This window comes from Ranitomeya variabilis, chromosome 5 (assembly GCF_051348905.1).
Source record: "Ranitomeya variabilis isolate aRanVar5 chromosome 5, aRanVar5.hap1, whole genome shotgun sequence".
In the NCBI taxonomy this organism is placed as follows: Eukaryota; Metazoa; Chordata; class Amphibia; order Anura; family Dendrobatidae; genus Ranitomeya; species Ranitomeya variabilis.
Window position 1 is genome coordinate 363,699,580 of NC_135236.1, and position 25,182 is coordinate 363,724,761.

At 46.0% G+C, this 25,182-nt stretch overlaps 1 protein-coding gene across 5 annotated transcripts in view; it reads right to left on the reverse strand.

Moving 5' to 3' along the window:
- TUBGCP6 (tubulin gamma complex component 6) overlaps positions 1–24,649 on the reverse strand; it is a 96,366-nt gene extending 71,717 nt beyond the window's left edge. For 3 of the 5 annotated variants that reach the window (XM_077264908.1, XM_077264907.1, XM_077264904.1), the window contains exons 1-7: positions 24,514–24,649; positions 21,883–22,706; positions 16,081–16,244; positions 9,917–10,127; positions 9,500–9,673; positions 5,419–5,540; positions 2,799–2,874 (exon numbers count right to left, since the gene is read on the reverse strand). In XM_077264908.1, coding sequence (XP_077121023.1) covers positions 2,799–2,874; positions 5,419–5,540; positions 9,500–9,673; positions 9,917–10,127; positions 16,081–16,244; positions 21,883–22,629 — 1,494 coding nt within the window. In that variant the 5' untranslated portion in view covers positions 22,630–22,706; positions 24,514–24,649. Of the gene's footprint in view, positions 1–2,798; positions 2,875–5,418; positions 5,541–9,499; positions 9,674–9,916; positions 10,128–16,080; positions 16,245–21,882; positions 22,707–23,621; positions 23,719–24,484 lie in introns of those variants that run through there. The other 2 variants (XM_077264905.1, XM_077264906.1) reach the window with 2 other exon arrangements.
- Between the last annotated feature and the right edge of the window lie 533 nt (positions 24,650–25,182).

A 25,182-nucleotide genomic window follows, 5' to 3' on the forward strand; every position in this document is an offset into this window, starting at 1 on the left:
AGAGTTCCAAGATGTTGATTGAGAGTGAGGAATCTCGAGATCTCCAGCAGTCCTGGACCGTGAACTAGTGAAACACTGCCCCAGTTGAGAAGGCTGACGTCTGTAGTCGCGATATGCGAGTGGAGCGGGAGGAAGAATCTCAGAGTCAAACGAGGGGAGAAAGAAGCCACTGTCTTACTTGCAGATTAATGATGGGGCGATCCAAGGAGGAGAACTTTTTGTCCCAGAATGATAGAGTAGCAAGCTGAAGGGAACAAATGTGGCTGCCATCTTGCTAAGCATGCTCATGCAGATCCGAAGCACGCCGGGCGATGGGTGTCAGAGAGTGAGAATCACGAGAAGAATGGAGAAGGACTTTTCTTTGAGGAGAAACACTCTAAAGTGCGCAGTATCAAAAAGCGTACCAAGAAAAATTAGGGCCAGAATCAAAAGACGACTTTTCCCTATTGATGAGCCAGACCAGGCGAGACACTGTCAAGAGTCAGTTGCAAACTCTGGCAGCAATCCCAGTCGGGGATGACTAGAATTCCCCTGGGGTGAAGGAAAACCATGATGGTAGCTATGACCTCCATGAAGACCCTGGGAGCAGGCGCTAGACCGCATTGGAGAAGTCGAACTCGCTTGTTCAGAAGTTTAAAGTCCAAGAAAGGGAGAAAAGAACAATCCTTTTTTGGGACCACAAAAAGGTTTGAGTAGAAAGCCGAGAGGCGTTCCTGAGTGAAACAGGAACAATGACACCTGACTGGAGAAGGGAGGTAATTGCTTGGAAGGAAAAAAAAAAAAAAGGGAACTAGAGAGAAATCCCTTGGGGGCGGGGTAGAAGACCTCTCTGACCCATGCATTATCAGCTTAGAGAGCCACACATTCTTGAATGGGACAGACAACAGCCCACGGGAGAGTCCACGGGTGGGAGCAACCCATGATGCAGAGGAAAATCTGTTTGACCTGGATTGGGAGGGCTTGCTTTGTCGGCCTGCAGGGAAGAGTTGGCTTAAAAGGGATTTTTTTTTGGGGGGGAGGGGGTGTCACATCAGCAATCCATGCCTTAAGCCATATGACTATGTGAATGGCCGCAATGTTCGAAGCCAGCACTGAGCAACCTGTAGCATCAAGAGCTACTGTGGGGTGAGCAATCTGATCAGCAAGACCAGCCAGTTTCTCAGTTGGGGCCCACAAAAGGATGCCACTAAGCCCAGGCGGAGACTGATTTAGAGACCCAGGTGGAGGTGAAGGTGGGACAGAGTGATGTGCAGACAGCCTCGAAGGCAAACCTGGCTAGTGATTCAATATGTCTGTTGGTAGGGTCTTTGAGCGAGGCGCTGTCAGAAAGGGAAAGAATCATAATTGAGAACAGCCGTGGGACCGTAGAGTCGAGAGCTCAGCCCAAGTTTTGAGCAGTTCGGGAGGGAAGGGATACATGATATCCATCCGTCTTCTTTGAAAATATTTTTTCCAGGTGCTCCTAACTCCTGGCCGCAAAATCTCCACTCCTTATGGTTTGAAAATACCCGGAGAGGGAGTTTTACCTTCTTGAATGATACAGTCAGCTCCATGCTAAAGAAATACAGTTCCTTGACATTGAGGGTCTGAATGAGAGAGAACATCAGACTGTCCATCATTTCCTGCAACTTGGACAGTTGATCAGAATCAACGTCCAAGTCCAACTCTGAGTGGAGGCAGGATCCCTAGGTTGTATAGAGCTCAGGTGAGGAGTGGGAGACAAAAGCCATCCTTGAGGACATGGAGGGAAAACCAGAGGAGGAGAAATGCAATGTGCCATAATGGAGGAAATAAAAGGGTGATTACGGCCTGTTCAGGGGAACGATCAGAGCCCCAGCGTTAGACAGAGACCAGGGTCCGGGAAACCTTGGTTATGTTGGAAACAGATTTTGATCACTCTGGAGGAGGGGGTGCACTCTCTTCTCAGGCAGTGGGGGGGCTTCTAGGTCTGTATCATGCTGCACCGGTGTGAAAAGACAGGGGGAGTGGCCAAGGGTAAACTAGACCGCAGGAAAGCCAGTGCCTGGATTTGAAAACCCAGCGGGTGAGAAAATGTGGGAGTGGAGCGGCCACCATGACCTTGCCCTTGGGAACTGACTGCCCTGAGAATGATGATCTCCGCATGCTGACTTACAAGTGAGCCTGCTGCCAGTAGTCAGTTCCATAGCAGATGAGCTAAGAAGGCCATATATAGACGCCCTAGGGGTTAGATAGTCTGGGGATGGAAGAAGTACCTGTCCAGTTGCAGTCTCGACTACTCCTTCACAGAATGGAAGACTGTCTTCAGGTGCCCCGAATCGAGGGGTTACTGAAATTGGTCAGTCTCCATCCCCACCCCACATATTTCCGGCACTATTTCGTTCTGGTGGACAATTGGGCTGGTGTTAGGTGGGACACCCTGAGACACTCTAGAGGTGTTAGGGGTATGGTCCTGCTGTGTAGACACGAGGGTACTATGTGGATCAGACCACACTGCTCTCTCGGTTTCTATGTTGGAAACCAGAGTGGACGGTTACACTGCTGCCTGTAGTCACCAGCGGAATCTGAAAAAAATGTACATGATTAATAAAACACAATAAGCCCTAAAGGTAGTAGCAGTTTTGGAAGCAGACCCGTGACTGCCTCCTACTGACACCAAGCTAAAACCGATTAGCTTCATGCCAGTTGGTGGGTGTACCCTGTTGAGGAGAAGCTAACTTTTTTGCATAGTGGCAGCAGCATACACCCCATGGTCTCCTGTGTCCCCAATGAAGCGACAGAGAAAAATCAGTAACTAAAAGAAGGGCTATTTCACTCACTGCTGGAAAGGAAGTGCTGCTTCCCCTGGATGATCCTGGGCCCACTGATCCTATGCAGCAAAGTTCTGCTAAATACCTGTGAAAATATAAAAACACATAATTGGTTGACCAGATAAGAAATAAAAAGGGTATGTAAAATGTCCGAGACCACCAGAAATTCCTATGTTCATCTCCATTCCAAATCAATGGAAATACATAACCACAGGGAGGTTTCTGTTTGTTCCAAAGTACACAACATAGTGAAAATGAAAAACCTTCTGCCAATCTGAAGAACTCTAATAGAGCATATACATGGCATCACTTCATTGATTACACTAACTTTAAAAATGAAAGTGACAGTGTGATTTGCATAAAACGTGCCGTTCAGGCGCATTTGCTTGATCACTCTCCTTCCATGTTCCTGTCTAACCTCCTCTGAAAATTTGTATTTGGTCATTACTCTGTATATGTTTTTAAATTGAATGTTCCTGTACTTTTTTATTATATAAAACTTGCTAGTGAAGCACCAGACAGGTTACTGTATTGTTGTAACCTGTCTGGTGCTGGTTCTGCTCTCTAACATTAAAAAAAATGTATTATAAGGGGTTCTTTAGAATGAGTCCACCTCGTCTGTCTGATCTAATACTGGAGATACCAGAGGTGCTGAAGTAAGAAGAGATTGCTCACGCTGAAGTCCCCTGGTCTTTCAGGTCCAATACTAGAGGTATCAGGGGCGCTGAGGTACGGCCACTCACACTGATGTCCATCCTATCTTTCTGATCTAATACTGGAGATATCAGGGTGCTGAGGTAAGAAGAGGCAGCTCATGCTGCTGTAACTCCATCATGTCTTTCTGATCGAATACTAGATACCAGAGGTGTTGAAGTAAGAAGAGACTGCTCACACTGCTGTCCATCCTATCTTTCAGGTCCAATACTAGAGGTATGAGGGGTGCTGAGGTGAGGTCGCTCACACTGATGTCCATCCTATCTTTCTCATCCAATACTGGAGATATCAGGATGCTAAGGTAAGAAGAGGCAGCTCATGCTGCTGTACTCCAGCTGTACACCATCATGTCTTTCTGATCGAATACTAGATACCAGAGGTGCTGAACTAAAGGTACCGTCACACTAGGCGATATCGCCAGCGATCCGTGACGTTGCAGCGACCTGGATAGCGATATCGCTGTATTTGACACGCAGCAGCGATCTGGATCCCGCTGTGAAATTGCTGGTCGCTGCTAGAAGGTCTGCACTTTATTTGGTTGCTAGGTCGCCGTGTATCGCCGTGTCTGACAGCAAAAGCAAGGATACCAGCGATATTTTACACTGGTAACCAGGGTAAACATCGGGTTACTAAGCGCAGGGCCGCGCTTAGTAACCCGATGTTTACCCTGGTTACCAGCGTAAAAGTTAAAAAAACAAACAGCACATACTCACCAGCGCGTCCCCCAGCCTCTGCTTCCTGACACTGACTGAGCGCCGGCCCTAAACTGAAAGTGAAAGCACAGCGGTGACGTCACCGCTGTGCTGTTAGGGCCGGAGCTCAGTCAGTGTCAGGAAGCAGACGCTGGGGGACGCGCTGGTGAGTATGTGCTGTTTGTTTTTTTAACTTTTACGCTGGTAACCAGGGTAAACATCGGGTTACTAAGCGCGGCCCTGCGCTTAGCAACCCGATGCTTACCCTGGTTACCCGGGGACCTCGGCATCGTTGGTCGCTGGAGAGCGGTCTGTGTGACAGCTCTCCAGCGACCAAACAGCGACGCTGCAGCGATCGGCATCGCTGTCGCTATCGCTGCAGCGTCGCTTAATGTGACGGTACCTTAAGAAGAGATTGCTCACACCCTGTCCATCCTGTTTTTCAGGTCCAATACTGGAGGTACCAGGGAAGCTGAATTAAGAATAGGCTCTTCATTCTGCTGTCCCCCTTGTCTTTCTGGTCTAATACAGGGGATGCCAAGGGTGCTGAGGTAAAGAGAGGCCACTCACATTGCTGTCCATCCTGTCTCTCTGATCTAATACTGGAGATACAAGATATCAGGGGTGCTGAGATAAGAAGAGGCTGCTCACATTGCTGTCCTCCCTGTGTTACTAATCTAATAAAGGAGATGCAAGGGACGCTAAGGTAAGGAGCGGATCACCCTGCTGTCCTCCATGTCTTTCTTATCTAATACTGGATATAATCTGGGTTGTGAGGTACAAAGAGGCTGCTCCCACTGCTGTTAACCATGTATTTATACTTAACACTTCTGATACCAACGGTGCTGAGGTAAAAAAAAATGTCTGCGTTGTCTTTCTGATTGCCAAGTGGCTACTGTGACCTGCAGATAGCTTGACAGTATGTGGTATAGGTTATCTGCAGGTAACGGCAGCACAGCTTCCTACTGCACAGGCTCCTTACACAGCCACTTACAATGTTACCATTCTAGGCCAAGTGTCTGACAAAAGTAATAAAACGTCGGCTATTTCAATTTACAATAGTGATTACTTCCCTATAGTGCTACATTTTTCTCTATTCCTCATAATCCTCTGTAAAAAAAACAAGAAAATGTTTTTCCTAAACCTCCGTGCTACAAGAACTCATGTGGTTGGAATAATGTGATCAGTCCTGCTGTAGATTTATTATACGTATCACTAATCACCTTAACTGGCGTCCAAGCTTTCTGAAAAGGAAGCTGATGGTAAGAAGAGACAGCGTGCTTGCGGTTGATAGAACACATGCCCGGTAATACTGCAAATATTTTCTAAGGCCACTTTTAAAAGCCTGTAAAATGATAGAGACATATAATTTCAATACATACATAAATCATCATGAAGATGGTAAAAGTATCTCAGTCGCTAAACTTTGCATCACTTGATGATTAAGCTAAAAAGAGTTCCAGCTATAGTTTTTTTTTTTTTTTTGCTTACATAGCGCAGCTATGCTACTATTAGAGTCGGGGTTTCTTTAGTTTTGGCACCACAGTCCTGCACAGATACTTTTCCTTATCTTGCCTTTACCCTGCTTTCATTTGTCTATGCTTTTTATGTAATGGATTTGAGAATAATTGCATACAAATAATGTGATTGGAAGTATTGGGTACCATATTTTTCGGACCATTACATGCACCTAGGTTCTAGATGAGGAAATTAGAAAAAAAAATTAAAGCAAAAAATGTGGTCAATTCTGTACTTAATATCCCCTACCCTGGTATATATGGTCCCCTCATCCCCATTCTGGTATCTATGGCCCTCTCATCCCTACCCCGATATGCACGGCCCCCTCGTCCCCATCCTGGCATGCACGGCCCCCTCGTCACCATCCTGGCATGCACGGCCCCCTCGTCACCATCCTGGCATGCACGGCCCCCTCGTCACCATCCTGGCATGCACGGCCCCCTCGTCACCATCCTGGCATGCACGGCCCCCTCGTCACCATCCTGGCATGCACGGCCCCCTCGCCACCATCCTGGCATGCACGACCCCCTCGTCCCCATCCTGGTATGCATGGCCCCCTCATCCCCATCCTGGTATACATGGCCCCCTCATCCCCATCCTGGTATGCACGACCCCCTCATCCCCATCCTGACATGCATGGCACCCTCATCCTGGTATACATGACTCCCTCATCCCCATCCTGATGTTCATGGGCCCCTTAGCCCTATCCTGGTATGCAGGGCCCCATGAGAAAAACGTAAAAAAAAAAACCCCACACATTACAATTAACTTTCTGCGCTCCCTCGCAGAGTCTTCTTCCGGTGCCAGCAGCTGCTTTATGCTTGTTAACTGTGCATGGCAGGGATGTCATGCGCTGCTTACAAGCCGAAGGACAGCTGCTGGAATACTCACTGCTCTCCACGCCGGGACTATGTGCCTGGAGGGCAGCAAATATTTACTGCTCTTTAGTAGCGCGCACAGTGTTAGCCGCTGGCTTTCTGCAGCTGCCGGGCTTCCACATGTATATTCCACAATAAATATTCACTGAACTCCATGCATATGGCAGCGGAGAGCATTGAATACTCCCTTTAGTAGCGACACAAGTGAAATTTACAGTGAATCCTATGTGATGTGTGTGTGTGTGTGTGTGTATATGTATGTATGTGTGTGTGTGTGTGTGTGTATACATGTGTGTGTGTGTGTGTGTATATATATGTGTGTGTATATATATGTGTGTGTATGTGTGTGTGTGTGTGTGTGTGTGTGTGTGTGTGTGTGTGTGTGTGTGTGTGTGTGTGTGTGTGTGTGTGTGTGTGTGTGTGTGTGTGTGTGTGTGTCTGAAGGAGAAAATGTCTAATGAAATCAATTATTAAACCTTATATAAGTCAGTTCAGATATGGTGTAGCAAGATGGAGTGTGAAGACGTCGCTGGGTATTGGACAATCAACTGAATACCATATATGGAAGTGGAGTTGAAAATGAAGTTGGAATGAACCAGAGTGACACTAACTATTCAGAAGTTGTGCGACCTCCCCCATTTCCTGTTTTTAGTATCTTCCTTTGTTCAGAATAAAGCAGTTGTGAGTAAGCCATTGCTGAGAGAGGAGTTTGTAACAGTCTCTGTGAATCTGATGCATTCTTAGCCTCTAAGCTAGCACTCAGCTTATATTTGGTCAGGTACAAGCAATCATATTGATCTCACTTTAAGAGATCACCCTCACATGTGTACAGTTGTGGCCGTAAGTATTGACACCCCTGAAATTCTGTCAGATAATACTCAGTTTCTTCCTGAAAATGATTGCAATCACAAATTCTTTGGTATTATCTTCATTTAATTTGTCTTAAATGAAAAAACACAAAAGAGAATGAAGCAAAAAGCAAAACATTGATCATTTCACACAAAACTCACACAAAACTCCAAAAATGGGCCAGACAAAAGTATTGGCACCCTCAGCCTAATACTTGGTTGCACAACCTTTAGCCAAAATAGCTGCGACCAACCGCTTCCGGTATCCATCAATGAGTTTCTTACAATGCTCTGCTGGAATTTTAGACCATTCTTCTTTGGCAAACTGCTCCTGGTCCCTGATATTTGAAGGGTGCCTTCTCCAAACTGCCATTTTTAGATCTCTCCACAGGTGTTCTATGGGATTCAGGTCTGGACTCATTGCTGGCCACGTTAGAAGTCTCCAGTGCTTTCTCTCAAACCATTTTCTAGTGCTTTTTGAAGTGTGTTTTGGGTCATTGTCCTGCTGGAAGACCCATGACCTCTGAGGGAGGAGACCCAGCTTTCTCACACTGGGCCCTACATTATGCTGCAAAATTTGTTGGTAGTTTTCAGACTTCATAATGCCATGCACACGGTCAAGCAGTCCAGTGCCAGAGGCAGCAAAGCAACCCCAAAACATCAGGGAACCTCCGCCATGTTTGACTGTAGGGACCGTGTTCTTTTCTTTGAATGCCTCTTTTTTTCTCCTGTAAACTCTATGTTGATGCCTTTGCCCAAAAAGCTCTACTTTTGTCTCATCTGACCAAAGAACATTCTTCCAAAACGTTTTAGGCTTTTTCAGGTAAGTTTTGGCAAACTCCAGCCTGGCTTTTTTATGTCTCGGAGTAAGAAGTGGGGTCTTCCTGGGTCTCCTACCATGCAGTCCCTTTTCATTCAGACGCCAACGGATAGTACGGGTTGACACTGTCGTATCCTCGGACTGCAGGGCAGCTTGAACTTGTTTGGATGTTAGTCGAGGTTCTTTATCCAACATCCGCACAATCTTGCGTTGAAATCTCTTGTCAATTTTTCTTTTCCGTCCACATCTAGGGAGGTTAGCCACAGTGCCGTGGGCTTTAAACTTCTTGATGACACTGCGCACGGTAGACACAGGATCATTCAGGTCTTTGGAGATGGACTTGTAGCCTTGAGATTGCTCATGCTTCCTCACAATTTGGTTTCTCAAGTCCTCAGACAGTTCTTTGGTCTTCTATCTTTTCTCCATGCTCAATGTGGTACACACAAGGACACAGGACAGAGGTTGAGTCAACTTTAATCCATGTCAACTGGCTGCAAGTGTGATTTAGTTATTGCCAACACCTGTTAGGTGCCACAGGTAAGTTACAGGTGCTGTTAATTAGACAAATTAGAGAAGCATCACGATTTTTCGAACAGTGCCAATACTTTTGTCCACCCCCTTTTTTATGTTTGGTGTGGAATTATATCCAATTTGGCTTTAGGACAACTGTATAATATATATATATATATATTGCAGTGGGTACGGAAAGTATTCATTCAGTATTCAGACCCCTTTAAATTTTTCACTCTGTTTCATTGCAGCCATTCGGTAAATTCAAAAAAGTTATTTTTTTTTCTCAAGTTCTGCGGGGACTTGCCCTTTTCAGACCTGGGACCAGAGGGTATGTATGACATATACATACTCCTGGCCAGTGGGCGCAGCCTCGCTTCTATACACTTGTATGGAGCAAGGCTGCACCCATTAGTTGGCCATGCCTTCTAGTCAGCTGTGTCACTCGACGAGGCGCTGCTTTGCTTCATACAAGTGTATAGAAGCAAGGCCGCATCCTCTGGCCAGGTGTATGTATAACAAATGCATCAACTCTGGTCCAGGGTCTGAAACTGTTGAATCCCTGCAGTGCTCATAGTGCGTGCGCTGGGGGGATTTATAAGTCTGCAGTCGCACAGAGTGACTGCAGACATTTATTTGGACCAGACAACCCCTTTAATAAAACCTTTTTTAATAATATGTTGCTCTTATAAGTGTGGTAGCCAGAAATACCTGCAAGTGACTGCATTACCTGAAACACAAGGCCTTTATTGTGGACGGAATCAAGACCCCTTTGCAGAGAGAAATTGTTCAGTCTGGTATAGTAAGTGCCGTAGTCTCCCACTTGTGCCAGCAGGTTGCCTATGTTTTCAGGGGACGTCCCAGAGATATAGATGCCCTGCTTAACCATGAAGGTCTGGGTAGACTGAAACAAAGAGAACATATGGTAGTAAATTGCACCAATTTTGGTAAGTCAAACCTTGTATTTTGCAGTGTAATGAAGGTGAGTGCAGAAAAAGCCTTTTTTTATCATAATCATCATGGATTTTTCCATTGTATAAGCCTAATTGTTGTGAGTTTCCTTGCAGATTGAGGACTAAATATCTACAACAGACCTGCCAGAAAGCAGTAGTAACATGTCTACATGCTAACGGGAACACTGATCTACCTGGCTGAAGGAGAATGTCGCAGACACTACTCCAATGAGAACGTTCAGCACATCCTTCACCAGCTCCGATTCCTTAACCATCACATGTACTGGAGATTGCAAAATTGTATTGCTGAGCATTTGGAGATTCCCCTCAAAAATTGTATACATCTTGTCAAAAGCTTCTCGGCCTGCTTCCGTGACGTAGGGGTCTTCTCTTTTACCTGGAGGACTGAAGCATAAATTTCATGAATCTACTGTAATGTCACAGAGTTTATTACAGCATTTGGGGGCAAGATAAAGGGAAGCTTGGAAGGAAAGATCAATTTAACCCCTTCACGACCTTTGACGCATACGCTGCGTCATGAAAGTCGGTGCCAATGCGACCTTTGACGCAGCGTATGCGTCATGGAATGATCGCGTCCCTGCAGATCGGGTGAAGGGGTTAACTCTCATTTTACCCGATCTGCAGAGACAGGGGGAGTGGTGCTTCAGCCCAGGGGGGGTGGCTTCACCCCCCCGTGGCTACGATCGCTCTGATTGGCTGTTGAAAGTGAAACTGCCAATCAGAGCGATTTGTAATATTTCACCTAAAAAACAGGTGAAATATTACAATCCAGCCATGGCCGATGCTGCAATATCATCGGCCATGGCTGGAAATACTGAAGTGACCCCCCCCACACCCACCGATCGCCCCCCCAGTGCTCCGTTATGGGGTCCGGTCCCCTCCGTCCGCCTGCCGGCTCCTCCGTCCTCCTGTCCGCTCCCCCCTGTGCTCCGATCACCCCCCCTGTGCTCCGATCACCCCCCCTGTGCTCCGATCCACCCCCCCACCACCCCTTCATACTTACCGATCCTCCCGGTGTCCGGACGTCTCCTCGCTGGGCGCCGCCATCTTGGAAAATGGCGGGCGCATGCTCAGTGCGCCCGCCGAATCTGCCAGCCGGCAGATTCCTTACAAGTACATTTTGATCGCTGTGGTAGGTTCTATCACAGCGATCAAAATAAAAAAAATAATAAATACCCCCCCCTTTATCACCCCCATAGGTAGGGAGAATAATAAAATAAAGAAAATATTTTTTTTTTTTTTTTTTTTTCGTTTTCCACTAGGGTTAGGGTTAGAACTAGGGGTAGGGTTAGGGGTAGGGTTAGGGTTACGGGTAGGGTTAGGGTTATGGCATGTGCGGATTTGGCTGTGGATCCGCAGCGGATTGGCCGTGGATCCGCAGCGGATTGGCCGCGGATCCGCAGCGCATTTGGCTGCGGATCCGCAGCGGATTTGGCTGCGGATCCGCAGCGGATTGGCCGCTGCGAATTCGTTGCAGTTTTCCATCAGGTTTACAGTACCATGTACACCTATGGAAAACCAAATCCGCTGTGCCCATGGTGCGGAAAATTCCGTGCAGAAACGCTGCGTTGTATTTTCTGCAGCAGGTCAATTCTTTGTGTGGATTCCACAGCGTTTTACACCTGTTCCTCAATAGGAATCCGCAGGTGAAATCCGCACAAAAAAAACACTGGAAATCCGCTGTAAATCCGCAGGTAAAACGCAGTGCCTTTTACCTGCAGATTTTTCAAAAATCGTGCAGAAAAATCTCACACGAATCCGCAACGTGGGCACATACCCTTAGGGTTAGGGTTGGAATTAGAGTTAGGGTACCGTCTCACAGTGGCACTTTGATTGCTACGACGGTACGATCCGTGACGTTCCAGCGATATCCATACGATATCGCTGTGTCTGACACGCAGCAGCGATCAGGGACCCTGCTGAGAATCGTACGTCGTAGCAGATCGTTTGGAACTTTCTTTCGTCGCTGGATCTCCCGCTGTCATCGCTGGATCGTTGTGACAGCGATCCAGCGATGCGTTCGCTTGTAACCAGGGTAAACATCAGGTTACTAAGCGCAGGGCCGCGCTTAGTAACCCGATGTTTACCGTGGTTACCAGCGTAAAAGTAAAAAAAAAAAAAAACGTACATACTCACATTTCGGTGTCCTTCAGGTCCCTTGCCGTCTGCTTCCCGCTCTGACTGTCTGCCGGCCGGAAAGTGAGAGCACAGCACAGCAGTGACGTCACCGCTGCGCTCTGCTCTCACTGTACGGCGGCACTCAGTCAGAGCGGGAAGCAGACGGCAAGGGACCTGAAGGACACCGAAATGTGAGTATGTACGTTTTTTTTTTACTTTTACGCTGGTAACCACGATAAACATCGGGTTACTAAGCACGGCCCTGCGCTTAGTAACCCGATGTTTACCCTGGTTACCCAGGACCTTGGCATCGTTGGTCGCTGGAGAGCGGTCTGTGTGACAGCTCCCCAGCGACCACACAACGACTTTTCAACGATCACGGCCAGGTCGTATCGCTGGTCGTGATCGTTGGTAAATCGTTATGTGAGACGGTACCCTTAGGGTTGGAATTAGGGCTAGGGTTGGAAATAGGGTTAAGATTAGGCTTGTGGTTAGGGTTAAGGATAGGGTTAGGGTTGTGTTGGGGTTACAGTTGTGGGTAGGGTTGGGATTAGGGTTAGGATTAGGGTTAGGGTTGGATTTAGGGTTACGGGTGTGTTGGGGTTAGGGTTGTGGTTAGGGGTGTGTTGGGGTTAGGGTTGTGATTAGGGTTATGGCTACAGTTGGGATTAGGGTTAGGGGTGTGTTGGGGTTAGTGTTGAAGTTAGAATTGAGGGGTTTCCACTGTTTAGGCACATCAGGGGTCTCCAAACGCAACATGGCGCCACCATTGATTCCAGCCAATCTTGCGTTCAAAAAGTCAAATGGTGCGCCCTCCCTTCCAAGCCCCGACGTGCGCCCAAACAGTGGTTTACCCCCACATATGGGATACCAGCGTACTCAGGACAAACTGGGCAACAACTGTTGGGGTCCAATTTCTCCTGCTACCCTTGTGAAAAAAAAATTGCTTGCTAAAACATCTTTTTTGAGGACAGAAAAATGATTTTTAATTTTCACGGCTCTGCGTTGTAAACTTCTGTGAAGCACTTGGGGGTTGAACGTGCTCACCACACATCTAGATAAGTTCTTTGGGGGGTCTAGTTTCCAAAATGGGGTCACTTAGGGGGGCTTTCTACTGTTTAGGCACATCAAGGGCTCTGCAAATGCAACGTGACGCCCGCAGACCATTCCATCAAAGTCTGCATTTCAAATGTCACTACTTCCCTTCCGAGCCCTGATGTGCGCCCAAACAGTGGTTTACCCCCACATATGAGGTATCAGCGTACTCACAGCAAACTGGGCAACAAATATTGGGGTCCAATTTCTCCTGTTACCCTTGTGAAAATAAACAATTGCTTGCTAAAACATCTTTTTTGAGGAAAGAAAAATGATTTTTTATTTTCACGGCTCTGCGTTGTAAACTTCTGTGAAGCACTTGGGGGTTGTACGTGCTCACCACACATCTAGATAAGTTCCTTGGGGGGTCTAGTTTCCAAAATGGGGTCACTTGTGGGGGGTTTCTACTGTTTAGGCACATCAGGGGCTCTGCAAACGTAACATGATTCCCGCAGACCATTCCATCAAAGTCTGCATTCCAAATCGTCACTACTTCCCTTCCGAGCCCCGGCATGTGCCCAAACAGTGGTTTACCCCCACATATGGGGTATCGGCGTACTCAGGAGAAACTGCACAACAACTTTGGGGTCCAATTTCTCCTGTTACCCTTGGGAAAATAAAAAATTGTGGGTTAAAAAATCATTTTTGAGGAAAGAAAAATAATTTTTTATTTTCATGGCTCTGCGTTATAAACTTCTGTGAAGCACTTGGGGGTTCAAAGTGCTCACCACACATCTAGATTAGTTCCTTGGGAGGTCTAGTTTCCAAAATGGGGTCACTTGTGCGGGAGCTCCAATGTTTAGGCACACAGGGGCTCTCCAAACGCGACATGGTGTCCGCTAATGATTGAAGCTAATTTTCCATTCAAAAAGCCAAATGGCGTGCCTTCCCTTCCGAGCCCTGCCGTGCGCCCAAACAGTGGTTTACCCCCACATATGGGGTATCATCGTACTCAGGACAAACTGGACAACAACATTTGGGGTCCAATTTCTCCTATTATCCTTGGGAAAATAAAAAACTCTGGGCTAAAAATCATTTTTGAGGAAAGAAAAATATTTTTTTTATTTTCATGGCTCTGCGTTATAAACTTCTGTGAAGCACCTGGGGGTTTAAAGTGCTCACTATGCATCTAGATTAGTTTCTTGGGGGGTCTAGTTTCCAAAATGGGGTCACTTGTAGGGGAGCTCCAATGTTTAGGCACACAGGGGCTCTCCAAACGCGACATGGTGTCCACTAACGATTGGAGCTAATTTTCCATTCAAAAAGTCAAATGGCGCGCCTTCCCTTCCGAGCCTTGCCGTGCACCCAAACAGTGGTTTACCCCCACATATGAGGTATCAGCGTACTCAGGAGAAATTGCCCAACAAATTTTAGGATCCATTTTATCCTGTTGCCCATGTGAAAATGAAAAAATTGAGGCTAAAAGAAATTTTGTGTGAAAAAAAAGTACTTTTTCATTTTTACGGATTAATTTGTGAAGCACCTGGGGGTTTAAAGTGCTCACTGTGCATCTAGATAAGTTCCTTGGGGGGTCTAGTTTCCAAAATGGGGTCACTTGTGGGGGAGCTCCAATGTTTAGGCACACGGGGGCTCTCCAAACGCGACATGGTGTCCGCTAAAGATTGGAGCCAATTTTTCATTCAAAAAGTCAAATGGCGCTCCTTCCCTTCCGAGCCCTGCCGTGCGCCCAAACAGTGGTTTACCCCCACATATGAGGTATCAGCGTACTCAGGACAAATTGGACAACAACATTCGTGGTCCAGTTTCTCCTTTTACCCTTGGGAAAATAAAAAAATTGTTGCGAAAAGATCATTTTTGTGACTAAAAAGTTAAATGTTCATTTTTTACTTCCATGTTGCTTCTGCTGCTGTGAAACACCTGAAGGGTTAATAAACTTCTTGAATGTGGTTTTGAGCACCTTGAGGGGTGCAGTTTTTAGAATGGTGTCACTTTTGGGTATTTTCAGCCATATAGAACCCTCAAACTGACTTCAAATGTGAGGTGGTCCCTAAAAAAAATGGTTTTGTAAATTTTGTTGTAAAAATGAGAAATCACTGGTCAAATTTTAACCCTTATAACTTCCTAGCAAAAAAAAAATTTGTTTCCAAAATTGTGCTGATGTAAAGTAGACATGTGGGAAATGTTATTTATTAACTATTTTGTGTCACATAACTCTCTGGTTTAACAGAATAAAAATTCAAAATGTGAAAATTGCAAAATTTTCAAATTTTTCGCCAAATTTCCATTTTTTTCGCAAATAAACTCAGAAATTATCGACCTAAATTTACCACTAACATGAAGCCCAATATGTCACGAAAAAACAATCTCAGAACCGCAAGGATCCGTTGAAGCGTTCCTGAGTTATTACCTCATAAAGGGACACTGGTCAGAATTGCAAAAAATGGCCAGGTCATTAAGGCCAAAATAGGCTGGGTCATGAAGGGGTTAAAGAACCCTCACCGCTCCTAACATGAGTTTTTTAGTGAGTCATTGTATCTGTCATTAAAGACGTTGGCCACTTTTTTTTTTTATGATCAATGACTATTCCTTATGATAGGCCATCAGAGTTTGATCGATGGTGGTGTGACACCCAGCATCCATCCCCACCCATCAGATATTAGGGGTGGCGGGTAGATGCGCTCAGATGCTGTAGGAACACAGCAGCTCTGTCAAAACTAGAATGGCAGTGTCCGTGGCCACCATAGAAATGGCGGAGCTGCTGTGTTCCGGCCGGCGCTGGTAACCGCTAAGGTTTCACCACCATCGATCAGATTCTGATGGCTTATCATGAGGATAGGCTATTGATAAAAAGGTCGTGGCCAATCTCATTAAAATAACAATTCTGGAGCATCTCCACTTATAACGAACATTCTACAGGTATCCCTGATAGAAAATTGTAAAAACCCGAATAACTGGCTGTTACAATTCTTCTTGTCAAAAGGGTGTGTCCCATCATCTGGCTCTGGAAGCACTGATTGGACGGTGGCACAATGTAGGGACACACCCCCTTGACTGGGTAGCAAAGCGGGAAATCTGACGTAGACCGAAGCGCTATGGAGTGCTCAGTGGGGTTTCAGAAATCTAAATGAGAAGGAAAGACGCTTTTGACACAAGACCAGCTTACAATCCTATTCTTTCCCAACAGCGGCGTTTACTGGGCCCATATGTGAGGATGGCCTCCCACACGTCAATTTCAGGTGTCAGACTTGGCTCCGACTGAGAATCAGGAGTCATATTTGATGCAGACTGGAACCCTTCATCTTCAGACTGATCGATGCTCTGCGGGACCTAGAGGCAACGACATTGGGACACCACAGATCAATGCACCAAGACTACAGATTTCATGTTACAGAGCAGGGGTAGAAAGATCAATGTCTTTGGACACAAAATAATACCTACAAGACTCTGTAGGGTCCTCAATCATAGAAGCAATCGCTGCAGCTGGTTTTTTTTTAATCCGAACCTCACTCATTACTAAGAGGGCCAAAGTTCCTAAACTCACCCTAACCAGAACTTCAAGCCCTACTGTGGACAGACTTTGTTTTTATCATGATGACCATAACCTCATCCATATGGACACTCATACAGAAAACAAGTTGTTTGTACGGATGTTTTCATTAGGCCTATGGCTGAGAAGTGCTTATGGCAGCCAGGTTTGTGTCTCACGTAGTATGCATAGAAAATCCACACATTTTAAAGCAAAAACCTGCTGATGGATTCCGTATGGAATCTGAGGACAGCATGATGTAGGGGCTGAGACACTGATTTCAGGGATGTGTCATCTATTAGGCTGTGTGCTGCTTCCATACAATGAAGGTTTTATCATCAGGAGATAATCAATGCTTGGACCATAGACCACACAAGCCTTGGTCCAACCACAGGCCCTTCTCTGATAAGCAGCTCACTGTCACTAGACAATGTACAGTGGGAGAAATAAGTATTTGATCCCTGGCTGAATTTGTAAATTTGCCCACAGACAAAGACATGAACAGTCTATATTTTAAGGGTAGATTAATTTTAACTTTGAGAGATAGAATATCAAAAATAAAATCCAGAAAAACACATTGTATAAATTATATAGAGGAGACTTAATAGCTGTCAACAAATATCTCAAGGGCTGTCGCATTGTAGAAGGATCATCTTTGTTCTCATTTGCACAAGGAAAGACTAGAAGCATTGGGATGAAACTGAATGGGAGGAGACACAGATTAGATATTAGAAAAAACTTTTTGACAGTTAGGGTGATCAACGAGTGGAACAGGTTGCCATGAGAGGTGAGGAGTTCTCCTTCAATGGAAGTCTTCAAACAGAGGCTGGACAGACATCTGTCTGGGATGATTTAGTGAATCCTGATTTGAGCAGGGGGTTGGAGCAGATGACCCAGGAGGACCCTTCCGGCTCTATGATTCTATTATATAAATTTATTTGCATTTTGCAGTGAGAAATAATTATTTGATCCCTCTGGCAGACAAGTGGCAAAACCCTTGTTAGCAAGCACAGCAGTCAGACTTTTTTTGTAGTTGATTATGAGGTTTGGGCACATGTGTCAGGAGGAATTTTGGTCCACTCCTCTTTGCAGATCATCTCTAAATCATTAAGATTTTGAGGCTGTCGTTTGGCAGGTCGGGAGAATGGCTAGGCCACTCCATGACCTTAATGTGCTTCTTTTTGAGCCACTCCTTTATTGCCTTGGCTGTATGTTTTGGGTCATTGTCTTGCTGGAAGACCCAGCCACGACCCATTTTTAATGTCATGGTGGAGGGAAGGAGGTTGTCACATGGCTCCATCCATTCTCCCATTGATGCGGTGAAGTAGTCCTTTGCCCTTAGCAGACAAACACCCCCAAAACCATAATGTTTCCACCTCCATGCTTGACAGTGGGGACAGTGTTCTTTGGGTCATAGGCAGCATTTCTCTTCCTCCAAACACGGCGAGTTGAGTTAATGCCAAAGACCTCAATTTTTGTCTCATCTGACCACAGCACTTTCTCCCAATCACTCACAGAATCATCCAGGTGTTCATGGCAAACTTCAGACAGGCCTGCACATGTGCCTCCTTGAGCAGGGGGACTTTGCAGGCACTACAGGATTTTAACCCTTTATGGCACAATGTGTTACCAATGGTTTTCTTTTCTTGGCGACTATGGTCCCAGATGCCTTGAGATCATTAACAAGTTCCCCTGTGTAGTTTTAGGCTGATCTCTCACCTTCCTCATGATCAAGGATACCCCACGTGGTGAGATTTTGCATGGTGCCCCAGATCGATGTCGATTGACAGTCATTTTGTATTTCTTCCATTTTCTTACTATTGCACCAACAGTTGTCTCCTTCTCACCCAGCATCTTACTTATGGTTTTGTAGTCCATTCCAGCTTTGTGCAGGTCTATAATCTTGTCGGTGCCATCCTTAGAAAGCTCTTTGGTCTTGCCCATGTTGTAGAGGTTAGAGTCTGACTGATTGAGTCTGTGGACAGGAGTCTTTTATAAAGGTTACTATGTAAGATGCAGGTAATGAGTTGATTAGGAGTGTCTAACTGGTCTGTAGGAGCCAAAACACTTAATGGTTGGTACGGGATCAAATACTTATTTCTCACTGCAAAATGCAAATACATTTATACAATGTGATTTTCTGGATTTTATTCTTGATATTCTATCTCAATGTTAAAATTAACCTACCCTTAAAATTACAGACTGTTCATGTCTTTGTCAGTGGGCAAAATTACAAAATCAGCAAGGGATCAAATACTTAATTTCCCTACTGTACATACAAAAAGATACACTATCCACGACAGCAGAAGTAATAAAAGCCATATCCGCCTTCTTCACCTCTCGCTTCCTAAAACTCAATGTAGACAAAAAAGAACTCATCATCTTTCCCCCATCTCACATATCCCCCCCTACCTGATCTATCTATTATGGTAAACGGCATCACGTTCTCTCCCGCACCTGAAATCCGCTGCCTTGGGGTAACTCTCGACTCTGCCTTGTCCTTCAAACCGCACATTCAAACTCTTGCCACCTCCTGTCGCCTCCAACTCAAAAATATTGCCAGAATCCGTCCCTTCCTCACCCCACAATCTACTAAGACTCTTGTGCATGCCCTTATCATCTCCCGCCTCGACTACTGCAACACCCTCCTCTGTGGCCTCCCCGCTAACTCTCTTGCACCACTCCAGTCTGTCCTCAACTCTGCTGCCCAGCTAATCCACCTCTCTCCTCGCTACTCCCCTGCTTCTCCCCTTTGCAAATCCCTCCACTGGCTCCCACTTCCCCAACGAATCCAGTTCAAACTACTAACACTGATCTACAAAGCCATCCACAACCTGTCCCCTCCCTATATCTCTGAACTACTCTCCCAATATCTTCCCTCACGTAATCTCCGATCCTCCCAAGACCTCCTACTCTCCACCACACTTATTCGGTCCTCACACAACCGCCTCCAAGATTTCTCCCGAATATCCCCCATCCTCTGGAATTCCGCGCCTCAACACGTCCGACTATCCACCACCTTCGGATCCTTCAGACGGAACCTGAAAACCCATCTCTTCAAGAAAGCCTACAGCCTGCAATAACCATTCTGCCGCCTCGCCATCGCCAGAGCAGCCGCCTCACCACTGCCAGAGCTGCCGCACCCCCGACCTACTGTCTCTTCCCCACTATCCCATAGAATGTAAGTCCGCAAGGACAGGGTCCTCTCCCCTCTGTACCAGTCTGTCACTGTAAACTTGATTACTGTAAATTATATTTATAACCCTGTATGTAACCCCTTTCTCATGTACAGCACCATGGAATTAATGGTGCTATATAAATAAATAGTAATAATAATAAAATCATGATTTATTGATATATTAAAAACACACATGTAGGGATAAAAAGGAGCAGGGTCGGAATAAACCTCCAAGCGGGGGGGGGGGGGGGGGGGGGGGGGTGCAGAAAAAGGTGAAGGCTGGGTCTAGAATCCAAGTCACAGTAATGATGACATGTATAGAATGCAATTTATTGGAGACAAAGTTATTTAGCAGTATATAGCAATCTATCAGATTCTGTTTTAAGTGGTATCAAAACCAGGGGTTCCCAGTATAAAGGTGCTTAGTGCAATGAAGGAATCCAGAGGCAGACAATGCTTTGTACAACTGTCACGCAGGTACACATGACAGCATATGCTAATACAACCTGACAGCGATCTCACACGTATATTGCATTGTAAAGTGCCATAGAGAAATCACCAAAGTAAAAAGTCCATCACCTGAAATGGCTAGGAGTGACAGGGCCTATAAGGCTACTTTCACACACCAGGTTTTTGCCGTCAGGCACAATCCAGCGAACTTTGAAAAAAACAGATCCGTTTTTTTCCGCCGGATCCGTTTTTTCTCATAAAGTTGTATTAGCGCCGGATTGCGCCTGATGGCCACACGTTTCATCAGTTTTTTTGCTGGATCCGTCAAAAATTATTTTTACGGCGGACGGAGAAAATGTACAGAGGAACGTTTTTTTTCTGTCCGGCGAAAAAATGCACAGCAACGGATCTGGTAAAAATCGGATGAAACGTGAGGTGAAATGAGTGAATCCAGCTACCGATTCCGTTTTTTTTTTTTTTTACACTGAGCAAAGTGAGCATGCCCTGTAGCTGCATTTTCCATACTGGAGTCTCTCTCTCGCCGTTTTGCAAAAACTTCTTCTGGGTTTTCCCTTCATGTTTGTTTTTAATTACCGTAATATAATATCAATAAATCATGATTTTATTACTTCAGCTGGAATCACTTTGTATCCTTTGGCAGTAAAATAGTGCTGTTGTGGACAGTGTATCTTTCTATACTTAGAGTGGCTAGCACGTTCATTTCTGTCATTTGGACACATTGAAATTAAAATGTACATACAAAGCCTGCTGTGGCCGGGGTTAGCTGTCCCAGCACTGCTACATCTAAACACTGTCAGAGCCTCTGCTCCCAGTAATCTAAGGCTACTTTCACACTTACGTTGTTTTGTATCCGTCACAATCCGTCGTTTTGGGAAAAAAACGCATCCAGCAAATTTGCCCGCAGGATGCCTTTTTTCCCCATAGACTTGTATTGCCGACAGATCGCGACGTATGGCCACACGTTGCATCCGTCGTGCACTGGATGGGTCGTATTTTGGCGGCCCGTCGTCTGGAAAAAACGTTCAAAGGAATGTTTTTCTGAGCGTTGCATCCTGTTTTTCCGTCTGCGCATGCCCGGCAGGAAATTTCACACTCTGTCTCTTTCCTGGCCGGGACTGCAGACGGAAATGTGAAAGGACACAGTTCCGTCGGTACGTCGCGCCGACGCTTTGTGACTTGCGAATACTGATGGAAGTGTGAAAGTAGCCTAAGTGATAAATTTGTATAATCCAGGGTCTCTTTTCTTACATTACGCTGCTCTCAGATTAGGTAGCAAAACCTTGCTGACAGATTAACTTTAAAGGGAGTAGTCCACAAAAAAAAATACTTATAGATCCTTTCATAATAAAGCTCTAGAATGTAATAATATGCTAGGCTGTGTGTGAAAAATTAGCTTAGCCAGCCCCTCTCTCCATAATTTATACACAGAAGGGGGCTGGCTTAGCTGCTGAAATGTACAGTCAACCATTCCTTTCACACACAAGCTTGCTGATGTTTCGACATATATGACCGCTTCCTCTGGAGTACAGGCCGGAAGCGATCGCTAACAAACCCAAAGCTGAAAACACAAGATCCTGGCACATTTGAAAATATTCAATGTATTAAAATGTATTATTAGTATGTTCCTTATAAACACATCAGAAAGTAATCTTTGTGAGAGGCAACCTCTTCAGTATCACTATTTTAAGTGATTGAGTTTGGTGTGCTAGCAACATCTCCCGTATTAATTTATCGATCCTGTCTCGGTGTTTCTAACTACTGACCATGGGAACATCGGGATACACACATACCTTTATGGCCAACCCGGACAGGTCAGCACTGTCTGGCACTGGAGGCAGGTCTAATTTAATGTCCATATCATTTGTCCGAGTGTGGGCAAGGGCTCCGAACAGCGAAACACGAGTCTCCTTCTCAAACTTGTCAGCGGTTGAAAAGTTCTGGGAAAATAGGCCTATGGCGGAAAGACCAGTGCCTGGCGCAGCCTCCATGATCTGAAGGGTATTGCTGATGGTGCTGCCTATGTCACTCTCTTGGTAAGCCAAGAATGCCCCAATGTCAGCCTCAAATACACTCACGTCATAATAGTCATAGCCCTGATACTGAGGATTTCTGCCCACATATTTGTTGTTCCGAAAGAGGTCTCGTTTTGGTGGAAGTATCCGAGGTGGCCCGGTTCCTGCGAGGTCCACCAAGAGCTCTAGTACGGCACACAGGTCTGAGAAATGGTCAGAACTAGACTTCTCCACTTGTTCCAGCAGCTCCTCGAGACGTTCTGCCTCTGGAGTCATGCCACCAATGCGCAGATTGAAGGACAGCATTAGCATTTTATTCTTCACAGGCAATTTGGAGGGTTTTGACTGCAGCTTAAGAGTCTCTTCTTGGTACAGGTGGATAAAGAGAGCGTCGTAGGCCAACCTCTTAAACCGCTGTTTGGTTTTCTTCTTGCTTTGGCTCCAAACACCCAGACCGGTTTTCCATGGGAATCCTGTCAAGTGCGACTCGCACAGGTCACCGAAGAGCCGAGTGATGCTACTCATCGTGCTGGATCCAAGGCTATTGCTCCTGAAAGGACTCTCCTAACCTTCATGGTAATGGACGGTAGGAATAGAGACACCTGAAACACAAAGCACAATGATATATATAAATTTATATTATCCCCCTACTGGAAATCACAACAATACGTGAGGTCACCAAGGACTCTGTGACCATATACAACCACAAAGCTTCTAGATGCAGCGAGTTAAACGGCTAGTCCTCTCTGTCCTGAAAAGGGGAAAAAACCTTGCTTAATCACGGCAGGATTAAATACAAAACTCACTCAAGGCAGGGAATACATAGGTACTTCAGTCAATAAGTAAAATAATTAGTACTAAATCAAACATATGTACCCCGAAATGGACGTAGTAATGGACAAATCGGAAAGAATACAAGACAAAAAGAACAAAAAAACGAACAAATGTCCAAATAATCAATACAATTAATTTATTTATGGAAAAAATACACCAAATGGTAGGGGGAAAAGAAACCAAAAAAGGGGGCACAATACCAAGGAGACAGCAATATTATAAACACAGTCCTAGAGTGGTACAATGATGGCGTGATACAATTAATGAGTAAATAAATAATGATATATATGTAACCAAACACAGAACCGGGAGTATATATACACGCTAAAGTGAATGGATATAATGGAAAAGAAAAAAGGAATAAAATATGAGGATGCATGTTTACAAATGGCCCAAAATGATTAATAGGCTAAAGTGCTTTTATAGGCTAAAGTGCATATAGTAATTGCAAATATAGTGAACGACGTGTATATATACATATATGCTAACACAAAATGCAATAAAATGCGGCCAAGATGCAAATGTATGGTGCACAAGTACGGCCCAATATATGCCGGAAAAAATAATACTGCATGCAGGTACCAGCTCAATAATGTTAGGCACTAAAAACAAGTGTACCACTTAGTGAATCCTACGTACAAGTATCATATATATATAAGGAAGGTGCCTGGAGCAGGGATTACCTGGGACACTGCCGTCTCCTGGATGTGCCAGTCCCCGACGCGCGTTTCAGCGTCAGCGATGGCGATCACACAGGAGGCAGAGTGCTGGCGATCACACAGGAGGCAGAGTGATGGCGATCACACAGGAGGCAGAGTGCTGGCGATCACACAGGAGGCAGAGTGATGGCGATCACACAGGAGGCAGAGTGATGGCGATCACACAGGAGGCAGAGTGATGGCGATCACACAGGAGGCAGAGTGATGGCGATCACACAGGAGGCAGAGTGATGGCGATCACACAGGAGGCAGAGTGATGGCGATCACACAGGAGGCAGAGTGATGGCGATCACACAGGAGGCAGAGTGATGGCGATCACACAGGAGGCAGAGTGATGGCGATCACACAGGAGGCAGAGTGATGGCGATCACACAGGAGGCAGAGTGATGGCGATCACACAGGAGGCAGAGTGATGGCGATCACACAGGAGGCAGAGTGATGGCGATCACACAGGAGGCAGAGTGATGGCGATCACACAGGAGGCAGAGTGATGGCGATCACACAGGAGGCAGAGTGATGGCGATCACACAGGAGGCAGAGTGATGGCGATCACACAGGAGGCAGAGTGATGGCGATCACACAGGAGGCAGAGTGATGGCGATCACACAGGAGGCAGAGTGATGGCGATCACACAGGAGGCAGAGTGATGGCGATCACACATCTTGGCCGAATTAGGTGCTACAGCTCTATATTACAGAGTCCTGAGGCTGACAGCAGCTCCTATGTTCTGCTTGCGGACAGTGATATTATCCTGTGAGCCGTGGCTGACACCGTACACTGCAGTCCGTGTATGAAGCATGGTCCCGGTGCAGTATTAGCTCACGTACTAGCACAATCGCGCGCACTCCCCTCTCACCGGCACATTGCTCCGGCACCGCCGCTCCACTGCTTGAGCAGCCGCGCTCCATGTCATTCTACTTCCGGTACCTGTCAGGAAACCTGCAGGGTACATCCGGGAGCAGCAGCTGGTTGCTCGGTAACAGAAGCACCGCCGCGTCTCAGCCAATAGCGCGGTGTTTCTCTGGAATGTTTTGAATGTCACCGGGCGGGAACAGTGATCGCACACAACGTTCCGGCTCCAGTGACAGCGGGCGCAGTCTCCCTACATACGGTGACAGCTGTCGCCTGGGCCCATAATCGCTAACGATCCAGCCGGATGACTGTAGAGCATACTACACGCTGACATCTCAGCCATGCGTCCGCTTCCATACATGGGTGGAGTCATACCAAGGGGCGCCCATAGAAATCATAGAGCCCCACAGCACAAGTACTAACTGCACCCCCTTCTCCCACACACAAAAAAAGGAAAAAATATAATATTCGTCAGGATGACATAAGAGCAAATGTCAGGCCTAGTGATGGAGCGTGCTCGGGTGTTCTCGCAGTGTCTCGGGCGAGTATTATGTCGAGTCCCTGCGCTGCATGCTGTGTGGCTGTTAGGTAATGCGTTGAGGCTGTCTAATATCATACACACAATATAGGCTGAAGATACTGGGATAACACCAGAACCTGCTCGCACTACTCA